At 34.6% G+C, this 16,538-nt stretch overlaps 1 protein-coding gene across 3 annotated transcripts in view; it reads right to left on the minus strand.

Moving 5' to 3' along the window:
* Positions 1-3,913: 3,913 nt before the first annotated feature.
* LOC149804570 (globin-2-like) overlaps positions 3,914-16,538 on the minus strand; it is a 57,142-nt gene continuing 44,517 nt past the window's right edge. For all 3 annotated transcript variants that reach the window (XM_089941664.1, XM_089941679.1, XM_089941672.1), the window contains 2 exons: positions 16,127-16,358; positions 3,914-7,747 (listed from right to left, as the gene is read on the minus strand). In XM_089941664.1, the coding sequence (XP_089797790.1) occupies positions 7,601-7,747; positions 16,127-16,358 (379 nt within the window). In that variant the 3' untranslated portion in view covers positions 3,914-7,600. The remainder of the gene's footprint in view (positions 7,748-16,126; positions 16,359-16,538) is intronic.

The following is a 16,538-nucleotide window of genomic DNA, read 5'->3' on the forward strand; positions in this document are numbered from 1 at the left end:
CCTATATCATGATTTGCAGGTGAGCAGTGAATCTTAAAATGGTTAGATCAGTCGCCCAGGGAGCTGCCAAGTTCCACTGCTACTTCGGTCAAGTGAAAGTGGCCCAAAGGAATGAACCATATAAATACAAGTTATCAGCTCCGAGTGTATTCACACCTGCTGCTTTTCCGATCGCCCATCGCAACAGGAGCATGTCTTCTCGGCCGCCTGATCAACCAGACAGCACTTACCAGAGGGAGCCAGGTGTAGCCGTCCAATCTGCGTCAACAGCCACAGTCTAAGGTTACTTACAATATCAAGTAATTCGTGACGTGACATGTATCCATCATGACTTATATATTTAAAACTGTGTTTTTATATAAGTTTTATGTCTCTCTTGTAACACTGCATGCGACAATTTTCATGTTTTAGATAAAGTCACATACGCAATTAAACTATGCACATATGTAGTGAATAACATTGTTGTCATCCCGCATTTACTACGAACAACATTAGATTCCTTTCTGATAAAATAAAAACTGCAATAAACTTTACATAAACGTTACATTCACAAATTGGCAGTTAAATAAACCAAACAAATAAGCCATGAATGTCAGTAGTCATTTAAAAAGAATATATTTAAATAATAAAAAGTCAGCAGATATTTGTTTTAAATTTAATAATTGTTGCAAATGAATATGAACAAAATAGGGTTATAAAGATAAGTGCTCAATGATGTAACAACTAAATTTAACCACGAGGCTGCATTTCTTACTTCACTCGTGAATATTAAAATACTTACCAATTTTAACAATTTGAACATAAGTACCGACAATGATATAAAAGCTAATTTAAAGACCTGTCCAAAGTTTCCTTTACCAAAACGATATCTAGTTATAAAGAAATAAACTTACTTATTTTGCTAGATTACTGTTATAGATTTTTGGCTATGGCAATGACTATGCCTATATATGTTTACTGATAAACAAATAAAGAAAGAACCAATTGCTGAAAGATTTAACAGAACATATCATTATATATATATATATATATATATATATATATATATATATATATATATATATATATATATATATATATATATATATATATATATATATATATATATATATATATATATATATATATATATATATATATTACAGCTAAGAATAATTATATAGCAATACGTGAAACGGTTATATTGGTATGAAACTATTGAAAATCATCCATACGTTTGATATGATTTACATAGATGTATGACAGCTGAACAAGTAGATAAATAAACGATACAATTGGTTCTATTATCGAAATAATAAGAAAACTTTTTTGGGCAAAGAATTGGAACTAAATTTTAATGAATAAATATATCAAATCATATAAAAACCAAGAAGATTAATATGTTCTAAAACGATGTTTAGAATACAGACACGTTGGAATTTCATTTTAGTAAAGTGGAAGGGATAATATGATAACTACAATTCATGAGATTTGACTGAATATAAATATTTAAATATTGGAAACTATAAACTTGGAAAAAAGTACAACAAATTTCTTAAATATATTGACGAACTGAGTGACAAACGTTTAAAGTGAAAGTTGAATGTGATGCATGTTGGCATTGTAAAGATAACTCTTGTAGAATCTGTTTAAGCTAAACAAACTACGGAAATACTGAAAGTAAAATATCTGATAAATGCTCAGAAATATCCATTAACGGTATAACAAATATTGTAAAGGTTTATAATAAAAAAGAGTTTCTGAACTTTTATTTCAGTTTCTTTTATGGATTTGAAGTACATATAATACAATTTTTATCTTCTACGAAATTCAAGAAATAAAATACAAAATATCCGGGTATGAAGATTTAAACAAGTAAGGTAATGCAAATTTGATTTGCAAACGTTTAAAGTTAAATGTTTAGGACTGAAAAGAATATTATTTCAAAGGAACTAGATGGTGTGTTATGGTCAGTAGAACATTTCGTAAACGTATCATTTGTCAGCTTACATAGCTTTTAAATGGCACCACATCACCATTATTGTGTTGAGCTTCCGCGAGAAGTCTATACATACATACCAGTTATAAACGTTTCATTTAAAAGCTGAAACAGTTTAAAAAATTCGCAAAGAAAAATAATAATGCCAAAAACAATACATGATGATGTTAACATATATGTTGACTAATGTGGGTTTGAATATGGTTAATGTTAGAAATAAGGTACTTCGTCCAGCCATCAAGGAGGAATGCAATGATTAGTGCCTTACAGCTGGAGAAAGGAGCAGTAAGTGCGACTTGGACACTTTTCCTGGTGTTAGCCGTATTACTGGTCATTAGTGAATCAGTCGTAATGAATCTCTTACTTGTAGGGGTTACTTACGGGGTAAAAGAAAAACGGGAAAGATTATTTTTTTTTCTATTCAGGGAATGTCCGTCTTACTAGACCTGCTTTTCAACCCATAGATGAACCTGGATTGGACATTGGAAAGGCTGTGCAGGCTATCTATCACGAGTTAAGTGCCTTAAACTTAATCTAGTCTAATATTAGCACTCAAGTACACAAAATGAATAGAGAAATAAGGGAGAAAATGTGATATTGTGAGATCAAAACTAATATCTTGAGAAATGAGTAATACATCTAGACAGTAAGCTTGATAAGATAACTCAAGATAAACTTGACTTTGTTACTTCATGGGCTTGAGGGCAGGAGTAGTGAGACAGGGAAATGTGAGACCTTTCCTTAAAGATGCAAATGAGATACAGACTGAGACAATATACAGATTTGCTAGTGAACGTCATATTACTTTTAAAGCCCCAATGCCACATTTACGTGCAAAACGTCGTATGTGCCAAATCATCTGAAAAATACTGAATCTTGAAAGATATTGGTTATAAACATAGTTGGCTTCTAGTAAAACCAAATATCGACGTTCCGTCATATTATGAGCAATGTATCCCTCGAGCTGAAAAACCTAAATATATTTCACGTGTACAAATTAACCCAATGATGATCTGAAACATACGAGGACAATCCGAATTCAACCCAAAGCAGGAAGACAAGAGTTAATGACGTCACCATCGTAACCATAAGAAGCTAACACCTTGCTATGTCAGATTGTCTTCAGCCCAAGTTCGTCCTTAAAGCATTCCAGAGCCTCATTTGATCACCAATATTCACTTATTTTTAACCTATGCACTCTTTTTCTTCTCAGATCTGCTTAAAAAGTAGGACAGCCTCTCTGTATTCCTTCTCAAATAAGTTTGTGCGCCAAGCGTTAATGTTGTTGTTATTAGATTAGTTATTAATGTATTTGTTCGAATTTATCACATCATTACTTGTGGAGCACTCGCTAAAAAGAACAGAATTACGTTCGACGTCAGTGACTGAATTATGGGGTGGCACCTCTTAATTCTAAACTGAATATTTGAACGTCATTTAAACCTAACATCTTGATTATTTCAAACAATAGTTTATGTCAGATAGCTATTTTAACCAATCATTTCCTTCCTCCAAACTTCAGTTAGATTGGAAGAACAGTGAAATTTATGGCTTTTAGTTCATTTGGTATACAGATAAAACAAACGCGTATTTGCTACAGCCCGGAAAACAGGACTAAACACAAACGTGAGGGAGAATTTGGTGTTTTACAATACAGAACACTTAATCTGAGAAACTATTATATATATACAGAGATGGATGGATGGATAGACGGACGGACAGACAGACGATCTAATCGATCAGCGGTAACATCATCTTGTCTTATGGCTTACAAACATTTGGAACAGTCTGCTTGATGCGCTAAATGTAAAACGTTTGTTCAGAGCACTGATTAATGCTTATTTGATTATATGTGTTTCCCGACATGTGTGGCTGACGACGCTGAAAAGCCATTTTTGGAATACCCAAACAAAGTAAATAAGAAAACACTGTATGGATGGATTAGTACTAATTTATTGCAATTATATACCGACACAGAAAATGTGTGAATGGTTCTTGTCAAAATTAAGCTTCATTCAAAAGCGAATTAGTAAGAACAACATCCTGAATATCGAATCATGTTCCATCACAATGTGGAAATGATTTATCATCTTTCCATGATTCTAACATTCTCCCAAAATATCACCCTCTTATCTATGCTGAAAATACACAATTGTAACCTCCATTACCGAAGAACCAGCAAGTGCTTCGATTCATTAAGGTCAAGAAAATGATGGTATAAGGATGCGTTATTCTTCTGAAATACTGCCATCGCTGATAAAATTGTTGCTCTAATGAGGACAGGACAGCTTGGTTGAGGGGAGGCAATTTACGCAGTTTCTTAAAAATGCACATCTTTTTGCTCATATAGCTGATCCCAGTCATACAAGCCCCAATATTACTGTGGGTGATAACCTAACTGTTGCTCCAAATTGTCATACAAATGTTTTCAATTCATGTAAGTATGTTTATGTGATTATAGAACACCTGTATGCGTATTAGTATTGCATATCAGTTTTATCTTTGAAGAAATGATCCATCGACAGATTGAAATAATCTACCACGAAGATACAGCATATTGTGTGAGTAACATTATTTGGTTTTGCGAGAAGTATCAGAATAATGAATATTGGTTGCATGAAAGGTGCTGCATTACACGACGTTTGCTTATATAGTTGAAATTTTGATTACTGTGATTAGTGAGAAAGGGAGGTTTCCTATATCTTGTGATACATTTAATTAATTATTAATTTCGTAATAAATTTAATTATTTGGTATGAAGATCTAATATTGTAAGACATGGGTCATTGCGCTAATATGAACCTGCCACGCTGAGATCATGAATGCATCGTTAAATCCACTAGGGGTTAACACTAACAAATATTACGCTGCGTAACATGTCAAGAAATGTTTACATCTGAGAAGTTTATAAGACAAAATATTTAATACACATTATTGCAAGAAAAATCAGAACATTCTCATTGAAAGTAAATACTGAAACTGAAACTAAAGTAGTTTGCGTTGTTTAAAAATGGATCACTGTCTTTCTAAGTATCTAGAGCTAAATTCCCTCAAAAATAATCTCAAACCTTGATAATTTCATGACATGATTGTGTTGCTCTCCTAAAGAATATTGGTGACTAAATATTTTGAACAACGGTACACCAGGATGAAGAAAAATGGGAGAATCCGAACGGAGACTTAAAATGACGTGCAGATTTAGCTTTGATATAATAAGGCAGGGTGTTTTTCTGTACATTGTTCATTACGCATCTGTACCAGGATGGCAACATATTGGCAATAAAGGCGCGTGGCATATAATTTACTCGAGGTCTGAAAAGCAAAGTATAAGATGTGGTGCTTTCACTGTCCCGGGGTAGCTAAAAGGAGATTTGTGTATGACCTACAACCTTATCTACCTTCAAAAGTGTAATACACTCAATAAAATATCAATATCAATATCAATATCAATCAATCAAATGAATAAAGTGTGCATTTGCAGTTTGGGTAAATATGGTCTCGTTATCAAAATTCACACTCTATTGATTGAGTGTAATGGTAATAACTAAATCACACCCGTCAAGTATCAGTTGTCTCAGGGCCGTCTTAACAACATTGTAGGCTCTGGACAAAGCAATGCACTGGGGCCCCCTACCGGCCCTATCCACTCACAGGAATTCCGCTAGATGTCACTATTTTTTAAAATTGGGAAACGTGTTTCCCACTGCACTTTTAAAGCAAATTAAATTGCCAAAAGATCTTTCAATATTCATTAACAATATGGGCAGCATGATGCCCCTAGAAGCGTGAGGCCCTGGGCAACCGTCCAGTGTGCCCATGCCTTAAGACGGCACTGAATTGTCGCGATAAACGCCTTTTTCCTAATCTCAAGGATATCTGAACGCAGGAGGTGTAGGACTTTTTCCCACCAGTGTTTTTTTTTTTTTTCTAACATAATACATTATGATTTTGTTCCATGCAGCACAATACAATAAGTAATGGAGGGTTTTCTTAATTTATAGTCGCTATCTACTGCTGATAATTTATCAACTAAGCCCACCGCTTACATTAAAAGTAGCCAATCAGAATCATTCAAGTTATCAGGTGATTTCAAATTTGGAAATGCATATCCTTAAAATATTTTCATAAAGAGTATTTTTAAATCATCAAATTTTGCAATACTACTCTAATTTTATGCATTACGTAAAGAGAATGTTTTTGAGTGAACCTTCAAGCCATCTTACTTTCATGCAGAATGTTATTCTCAAATGAAGCAGAAAGACAGTGGTATACGAAAGCTTGCGATTTAGTGATAGTATTTCATAAGTTAATTGCCAAAATTCAATGTCAATATTGGTTCACAAATAAAGGATCTAGTCAAATATCACATCGATATTTTTTTCACTGTCTTGGATAAAAAGAGAAACAATTGCGCTGTTCTATAAATTAAAGAAATCTAACAAACTGAGTATTGTTTCTTGTCCAGAAAACAACGTCAATATCTTAGTCCAAATTTTGTTATTGTTGCTGATAAACTTCAAAAGACTTTATCTCATTTTGAAGAAGGCATACACATGGACATAATTTCATTAGTCATTCCAAATCACATAAGTTAATCAAATTTATAACGTATTGTGTCTTTATGATATTTTGGGTGTACCGAGCGAATTTTCCGAGTTGAAAGTAATGCGAATTGCCAGTTTTGTCGCAATATAATTCTGTCAAAAATTTAAAATATATTAACATGGTGATTTTAAACAACCATCCACGGCATTTTGACACAGTATAGACGTCTTAAAGGCGTGCGAAGCAAATTGTTATGGCAATATCTTAGCAGGTTGAAGATAATTACGTTGCTAGAATGATTTTTCATTGCTATTGTAAAACCCTATTAATGATTGCAAAACTCACATATCTGTTAACAAAAACCTATTCAAATTATGTTAATATTAAGACTAAACTAACTTGTGAAGGCACCCACGTCCGTGTTACACATGCATTCATTTCTTGGTGTGCTGTTAGAGATTGTAATTGGGCACAGAAACGATATCTTCTAAGTAAAACAGAGTGCAGACAGAAAGGTATCAAGTGTTACGAATTAAATGTCATAAAACTTAAATTTTCTTGATACGAAAAGTGAAACCGTAAGTCACAAGTCTCTACCTCGGTTAACAGCATATAATATGATGTAACAACTACTGACAATGTCTCAATCTGGATGAATCTGGAAGTTCTTTTCCCTAACAGTAGACATCAAAGAAAACGATACACTTACGGAAATTGGTATTAAAGCATAGTAATTACAAATTACAAAGTACGGTAAAATCACATCCCCGAGGTCTTTCACTCAATTTTGTATTAGTTTGTTTGTTTCAAAAATCATTGTGTCGGAAAGCTTTATGAAGCAATTCCTTTAGTACATGTAACACCACATTTTAGTCACACATCTACGTGAAATACATGCAAGATGCCGATTGTCTTCTCTGCAAATAATAATTCCAACGTTTCATGGTGAAGATGGCTCAAAATGGAAATGTCCATTTATTTATGCCATATTGAAGTTCAAATAATCTCGCAAAGAATTTTTCTTACATCACAGAAGTGAATTCGTGCTCTAGTTTTCACTAGAAATCTCTAGAATTATCAAGTGACACAGTTTGTCTCAGTCATTCCTTGCTCTAAATGTTTCAACAGGAAACTGATAAAAATTTTATAGATAACATCCATGTTATCCGAATATCTATCCCCCAATGTGATTTTGACTGCTTCCAGGAATGGCTTTTCTATATGCTGAAAAAAAAATTAGAATTCGGTCAACAAATATACACAAGATGTTACACGAGGGTATATTATATCAGCAATATGTGAAACTAGTTGAATAATGTCACATTTGCCATGAGTTACTTGCAGCGTGTAGCACGTGTAGCACGTGGTATTGTTCAACGAGTTTCATCCCAAATGAAAACAAGTTTCAGATTCTATTTGTTACACATTTATATATGTTTATGATCATATTTTTCAATGCGGAGCACGGTCGAACATATCTCTCTTTCAACACGCGACTATCGTGGTGCATAACGTGATCTATGATTGTCAATGGAACAAATTCGTTGTGTAAATAAATCATCTGCTGAGTTTGATTTCAATTATAGCTTCAAAAAGACTTCAAAAGAATTTACGTGAATAAGTTTGTGAAAGGAAACGAAACACAGAAAACTACCCAACACACTCTGCAAGCACACAAGACTTTTAAGGCCATACCTAACGACCAAAGGCTAGTGCAAGGAAGTTCATGAAATCCTCCACCACCACCTACCCTACACCCAAATCATGACTCTCACCTAGCTAGTTGTCTGGTAAACATTCGTACCAGAGGATGGAGATGAATATGAAGAAAGCGGTACGATAGGAATGCTTGAAAGTTTTCAACTGTACCTGAAAACAAATAACTATAGCTATTCTGTGACAAAATGTTTTGAATTCAATGAAACACTAGACGCAGTCATGACAGGAGAAAACGATCTAAAAGGCAGGAATAAAGGCAAAAAACGTTCTGGCTCTCTAGCCTGTACTGAACTTAAACAAATTATACACTGTTGGACAATTGGTCAACTCCAACCCATCAAGTTTGAAACATAGAGTTTCCATAATACTCATGAGGTAGTATGGATTATCATAGTATGAAGTGTAAGTGTGGGGGGGATGCTGGGGGTGTGGTGCAATGAATGCCTCGACTGTGCATAGTACCACGTAACTAGAATTATTGGTTATGTAAAGATAAACATCAACTATTATACAACCCAATCCAAGAGGCCTGCAAGGGTGGCTTCCCACTGAAAGGCTCAGAGCATTAACAAAGCTACATAAACAAACTGCATCAGCGGATTCAAGTGATGTTTTTATGTCACTGATATTTCCTTGAAATCAATTTTACACACGATATAAATTTCATAAGTAATTATAAAACAATCTCATGGTAATAAATAAACTCAGAAGCGCGTCATAATTTTTCTCAGTTTCGCATTATTTAGAGATTAAATATATGTTATATATCTTGACTGTTAGCCTGCAGTAAACTAAAACTACAAACTGCCATCTTCATCAATGAATTATTTGACCCCTTTATTATTTTTCTTCGTTTCTGATCTTTCCAATGAGTTTCGTTTTTATTTATGGTTTATCTGATCGTAAAGTTTCATCAACGTACCATTTGTACACTGTTCGATCTTAATAATGTATCTCTACACAGCAATCACATGTTTATTGATTATTTACCAAATTTAATTCATAGTAAGAAAATGAGGCAAGTACAGTGATTATTTCCACATACTATGATCTTCAGTATCTAAATGGACATGATTCTATCTATTCAACAACATTTTGTTTATTTTAACTTTCGTTTTGAGGACCCAGGTAGCTAAGTGGACCAAAATGTTCCCCTTTACCAATCAGTGCCATCTCACCTCTGTAAGCTTGGGTTCAAGTCTCTGGCTCGGCCAATGTGGATATGTGATAAAGTAGCCAGTAGCATCCCATGGCGTCCCGTGGGTTGGGGATTCTTACATGGTTTTCCTGAATGCATACATAGTCCATCTTGCGCTGAGAACAGCAACAATATTTTATATCACAACTCAGTCAGTAAGTTTGACATTGATAGCTGATGCACCGGTATGTTACACAACAAGAGTTTAGTCAGGAAGTCAAAGCAACTTCGGATTTTAATTTCCTTTGCTATCTTTATTAAGGATGTGCGACTGGGAAGTTATGATTTCATTCGATGGCTTCATTGTTTACTTTTCAGTTTTATGATTTATATAAATACATTTACAGAGGAGCGTTTAAAATTCAGAACGCATGTTGTTATGTGAAGGCGAGTTTCGATTTATTAAAATATATCATCTGGAACTGGTGATAGACGAAACGTTTTGAAAGTAGCTTGTTGAATTAGAGCTTAATGTTGTTTCTCTAAATTCAATATATACATTTATCGATTCATGGAATAAAATTCACACACACTGCACCTAAGATGTAATGGCTGTTCAGATTGCTTTCTACGCGTGTGTGTGTGTGTGTGTGTGTTACGATTTACGCCACCCATTATCTTGTTTGCACGCACAAACTCAAATACCTTCTCAATTTATCTCCAATCCGTTTAATTCTTGCGAGTTTTAGTCCAGAAAAGTCATGAAGCCTCGATGATATGACAACTAATATATTTAAATGGTAATCATGGATAAACTTTGACTCACTTAAAAAAAAAATAGAACATACATACATACATATAGATATATACATACATACATACATACATACATACATACATACATACATACATACATACATAGTTGTCGGGTCATGTATACATTAAAATATTAATAATATTATTCTTCACCAAAACCCAATTTCAAAATTTAATTTAAACAAAATATCTCACATTTTATCATTATACTTATATGAAACTAATTTCACGTCATTCAAGCAAATACTGAAGACTAAACGAGAATTTCTCGTGTCAAGTGTTCCGTCCACTCAGTTTGCATTTTAGCTTCAAGATACATCACCAAATTACTCCATGGTCAGTCTGAGTTTTAGCATCAAAGTAAAATTTGCATCTTCCGTGGAAGCTTTTGTAAGAAGTAGATTTGATATGTCTGTAATGGCATACAGTATAAATGTGTTATATACGCTACAATTTATCTTATTCATCGCAGATTATGAACTTATAGTTTTAATAAGACATATGTTGGCTATCCGTATGACGTATATTACGATTTTATGTATGTAATATAAATTTTCAGTGTTACTCTTGCATGAGCCATAGAAGTGTACTCATGTAATTTGTCGACTGGAAATGTGCACTAGTCTTCGCATATGATATAGTAAACTGCAGTAGTCTTAGCATATGATAGGGTAATGTGCACTAGTCTTAGCATATGATAGGGTAATGTGCACTAGTCTTAGCATATGATAGGGTAATGTGCACTAGTCTTGGCATATGACAGGGTAATGTGCAATAGTCTTAGCATATGATAGGGTAATGTGCAATAGTCTTAGCATATGATAGGGTAACGTGCAGTAGTCTTAGCATATGACAGGGTAATGTGCAATAGTCTTGGCATATGACAGGGTAATGTGCAATAGTCTTTTCATATGACAAGGTAATGTGCACTAGTCTTGGCATATGATAGGGTAATGTGCACTAGTCTTGGCATATGATAGGTAATGTGCAGTAGTCTTAGCATATGATATCGTAAAGTGCAATAGTTTTGGCATATGACAGGGTAATGTGCAATAGTCTTAGCAGTAGCAAATCACTCTATATCTCCTCAGCCTACCGACCCCCAAACTCCCTCCCCTCATGGACTGACCAATTTAAACACGAGTTAGAGGCTGCTTTATCTTCCAACAATGAAGTAATTATCATGGGAGACTTTAATATTGACCTCATCTCTGATACTAACACTAAATGGCTACATATGATTCAACTGCACGACCTTACACAGGTAATATATGCTCCAACAAGAGTAACAGCCTGTACTTCTACTCTGATCGACCACATCTACACTACCCATCCAACCAATCTCTACGAGATAAACGTACCATGTTTCCCTATTAGTCATCACTATCCTATATGTGCAACTCGTAAGCAACAGAGCGCAAAGAAAAATAACTTACACTCCTACATGCAGTACAGATGCTTCAAAAACTTTTCTGAAAATGAATTTCTCTCCGAACTATCACAAATCATTAACGCAATATATTTCCCTAACATAGACCCAGATTATGGCTTGTTTAACTGGAATCACTGTTTTCTTACTATCCTAAATAAACACGCCCACATACGCATCAAGAGAATTAAACGATCAAAACAACCAGAATGGTATACTAACGAAATCGCATAGGCACAACGCAAACGAAACTACTACCATAAACATAAAGACTTCACAAACTATCGTTTATGGCGAAACAAAGTCAAATCAATCATTGTAAAACACAAACGCTCCTTTTTCAAAGAAGCCATCACATCAAACTCCGATAACAGATCCATCTGGAATCACTTACGAAATCTAACTTCAACGAAACCTGCGCCTCTAGCTGCATGTGAAATTATAGCTGATGGCACTAAATATACTGAAGAGCTCGATATTGCAAACCAGCTGAACCACTTTTTTTACTAATATCTCCCAAACGCTTGACAGATCTTAGAAAACAGAGCCTAATTTAGACAAACTTACTAAATTCGTGAATGAAAGGGTACCCGATCATGTTAGTTTCAACATTCCCTTAATAACAATAAATGACACTTTTGATATTATAAAAAAAACTTGACACAAACAAATCAGCTGGTCTAGATGGAATTCACCCCAAAACTCTGAAAATGTCGGCTTTATCAATCTCAGAGTCGTTGAAAGAAATAATTAACTGTAGTATCACTTCCAATAAATTCCCGGAGTCATTGAAGTTAGCAAAAGTATTCGCAATTTATAAGGGAAATGAAAAAAAATGACCCATCCAACTATCGACCCATATCTGTTCTATCCGTACTTTCAAAAATTATGGAAAAACATGTCAGCAAGCATATTTTCAGATATCTTGACAAGTACTAACTCCTTCATAGATCACAATCAGGTTTTCGAAAGAATCATTCATGTCAGACTGCAATGAAAAAACTTATAGACCATTGGCTACTAGCAGTAGAATCAGGTGAACTTACTGGTGCAATCTTCATTGATTTTAAAAAAGCATTCGATTTGGTTGATCATTCGGTGCTCATTAAAAAACTTTCAACCTACAAGTTTTCTCCAAACTCAGTTGCCTGGTTCACGTCGTATCTCACAAACAGACAACAGGTTGTTTGCACGGGTAAACATATATCCGAACCAAGTCATATCTTAAGTGGTGTTCCTCAAGGATCTATATTAGGGCCTCTTCTTTTTCTACTATTTATCAATGACTTAGCCTTGTATCCAGCGCACGCTAACACAGATCTTTTCGCTGACGACTCGACATTGCATTTATCCGATAAATCTCTAGACTCCATTAAAAATAAACTTCAAACCAACCTCAACAATATATCAGTTTGGTGTCATCTAAACAAAATGCATATCAACATCTCTAAAACGAAATGTATGACAATTGGAACAAGGCAGCGTCTATCTACTAACATGGATTTACTTCTAACTCAAAATGGCTTAGACGTATCTATTGTCAAAAATCAAAAACTTCTTGGTATCTACATTGATCAACACCTCAGCTGAAATGCGCATATCGATCACTTATGTGCAATGGTAGTCAAAAGAATAACTCTATTAAAATTGCTTTCAAAATTTCTACCTCCACAATCACTTGAAATTTATTTTTCGGGTTATATACTACAACTGATAGATTACGGCTGTACCATATGGGGAAACACATCAAATTATAATCTGTCCAGAATTGATAGACTCCAGAAAAGGGCAGCCCGAATAATACTGAAACTTCCTGTTATGACTCCCTCAAACGTGTTGTTTTCACGTATGAAATGGCTACCTATACAAAAACGTATTCTTTATTTTAAAGGAATCATGACATATAAGTCTTTAAACGGTCTTTCTCCAGATTATATCTCTAACATAACTGAACTAAGATCATCGAAAATAACGTAATATCCGATCGACGACAAACAACGATCTCCAGATTCCTTGGTCGAAAACCAATCATTACAAAAGCTCATTTTCTGTATCAGCACCTACTGTATGGAATTCCTTACCAATGAGGATAGGTAATTCAACTTCCCTTGCTTCTTTTAAAATATCATTAAAGAAATTCCTTCTAGACCAGCTGGAATGACATATTAAAAGCTCTGAATAGAAAACTTTAAAATCATATCCATAATTGAGATATATTTGTATGTTTCCCAGTATAGTCACACATAGTCATTCATGTCAAATATGTACGAATGAGTCTGCGACGATACATGGTTATGTGCATGAACTTCTATTTTTATTTTTTTATTACAAAAACTGAGGACCACATGGCAGATGGGTCAGCCATGACCAAATGTGTTATCCTCGTTAAAGATAGTTTATTATTATTATTATTATTATTATTATTATTATTATTATTATTATTATTATCATATGACAGGGTATTGTGCAATAGTCTAAGCATATGACAGGGTAATGTGCAATAGTCTTGTCATATGACAGGGTAATGTGCACTAGTCTTGGTATATGATAGGGTAATGTGCACTAGTCTTGGCATATGATAAGGTAATGTGCACTAGTCTTGGCATATGACAGGGTAATGTGCAGTAGTCTTAGCATATGATATCGTAATGTGCACTAGTCTTGGCATATGATATCGTAATGTGCAATAGTCTTAGCATATGACAGGGTAATGTGCAATAGTCTTAGCATATGATATCGTAATGTGCAATAGTCTTATTGTATGACAGGGTAATGTGCACTAGTCTTGGCATATGACAGGGTAATGGGCAGTAGTCTTAGCATATGACAGGGTAATGTGCAATAGGCTTAGCATATGACAGGGTAATGTGCAATAGTCTTAGCATATGACAGGGTAATGGGCAGTTGTTTTAGCATATGATATGTGTTTTAATGTTTGCACGCGTGACTTGCATTTCGATTTCACATATCTTATGTTATTATTTGTCACGAATTATGCATACGTAATGCTTGTTTCATAGCTGAAGTCAAATGTGCACAGGTTAAGTTTCCTAGTACAGCGTCGAACAGAAGTGGTTTATTTACATCCTATTTTATTTCAAAGCACTACATTCAGTTCACCGCATTCTGAAGGTCCAAAGTGCTTGTAAAGAGAAAACCGATGAACTAGCCGTGGATTGCACCACAGCCAGGGTACGTACAGAATAGGTAGACAGTAACGTCACAACACAAAGACTTTGTCAGGAAGCTGTACGCTTTACGGAAGAAATATTTTCAGCTGTACAGCCAAGTTAAACATATTCTAATATTTATTCTAAATTGTACAGATAGTCACACATGTGTCGTATATCGCCATATGATTCGATGCCCTATAATATGTTTTTATGTAAGCAATTTTATAAATGAAGAGATGAATTGAATTTCATTTATAATCTGCAGGTATTAAGGAATCAGAATGTTTTAGTTCTTAAAGTTTTGCAATATTCTTCTTATCGGATACATACTCATATTCAACCCTGCTTATTAAGATAAGAATAATCTTTTAAAGCAGTTCCGATGAAATGATTTAGTATGTAATAATCATTTCCACGTGCGCGCATGCTTAATGTATATCACAGCATTTGCACATGACCTTGTGACATGTACTACACGGCTTTTGTCAGTATATTTTAAGCTGTTTGGCTATTTGAAGGTGTGACCGTGTGTCTGAATTTGGGGGTTCAATCTTAACCGTAGAGCTAATAGCTTGGATGCAGAGTCGTAGTACTCCGTGGTTAACCTATCTGCTGCAATCGGTGATGACGTTGGCTGGGAGGAAGATAGTGGTTGTCTCGTATTGAGGGAGCAAAGCTTCGGACCAACGGGTCTGCAGTGAACAAAGAGGGCTCTTAATCGGATCCTGCAGCAGACTGAGAGAGTCGGGTCATTCGTGGTTGCTCTTTAATCATCGGACAGAACGTGGTGACTGAAGATACCCGTGGTCGTCAACTGGACGCCATACGTTATGTTCCACTTTTTATTTATTAGTATCATTATTTGAGAGAAAATCCTAAATGCATTCAGTGCCACTATTTGTATATGTCGTATCATTGATGGATCAAATATTTTCACCAATTGTCTACTTTATCCACCCTGGGTGAATCATTACGTATCCTAATCGTATAACTTCATACTTTGATACCCTTGGGGATAGCTTTAATGCTGTTTTTCTGTTCAATTCTAAAGAGTGATCACCCACGGTGATATTTCCCTAAGTCAATCATATTTTGTTAATAATTTTCTAATTCATTCGTTCGTGTTTATTAGCCGTTTTAAGTTGCAAATTATCATTAGTTCAAGTTAGCAACAATATTAGTTTCCTTTTATTAGTGTATGTCGGTGCGCATCATTTTGTTAAATCCATTGTTGGATTTTATGGGCACGACTTTGGTGACAGATTTAATGTTTCAAACACAATATAAATAATCATCTTGTTAATGTATTCATACTTCAGGTTACTTACCCAGAAATAACTGGCAGTAAATCCAGCGAATTTCCTGTGTATTCGTCCGGTATTTTTCATCAAATCTAACACATAGTCAACATTCTCTATGTTGGATATCACTTCGTCTATTACTTCCATCACGGTTTTCCCGTGTAGTTCTACATTCTCATCGAGTCTCAATTCATCCACTGTTTTCAGATTTCTGAATTTAGTGAACAACATCTTAAGGTCATCGTTGTTTCTAAACATCCTGAAAAACAAAAGAAAAGCAGGTAAATAAATTATATAAAAAGTTATTAAATCCAAAACAGCGTCGCAGACTCTGGAATTCTCTAATTATAAATCCACTTTATCCACAATGCTAAAGTAAAATATTTAAGATTTGCCAAAGCGTTTACGAGATTATGACTTACAATATACCTTATTTTCG

The sequence above is a fragment of the Sinohyriopsis cumingii genome, chromosome 2, assembly GCF_028554795.1.
Source record: "Sinohyriopsis cumingii isolate HCF-2022 chromosome 2, ASM2855479v2, whole genome shotgun sequence".
NCBI lineage: Eukaryota > Metazoa > Mollusca > Bivalvia > Unionida > Unionidae > Sinohyriopsis > Sinohyriopsis cumingii.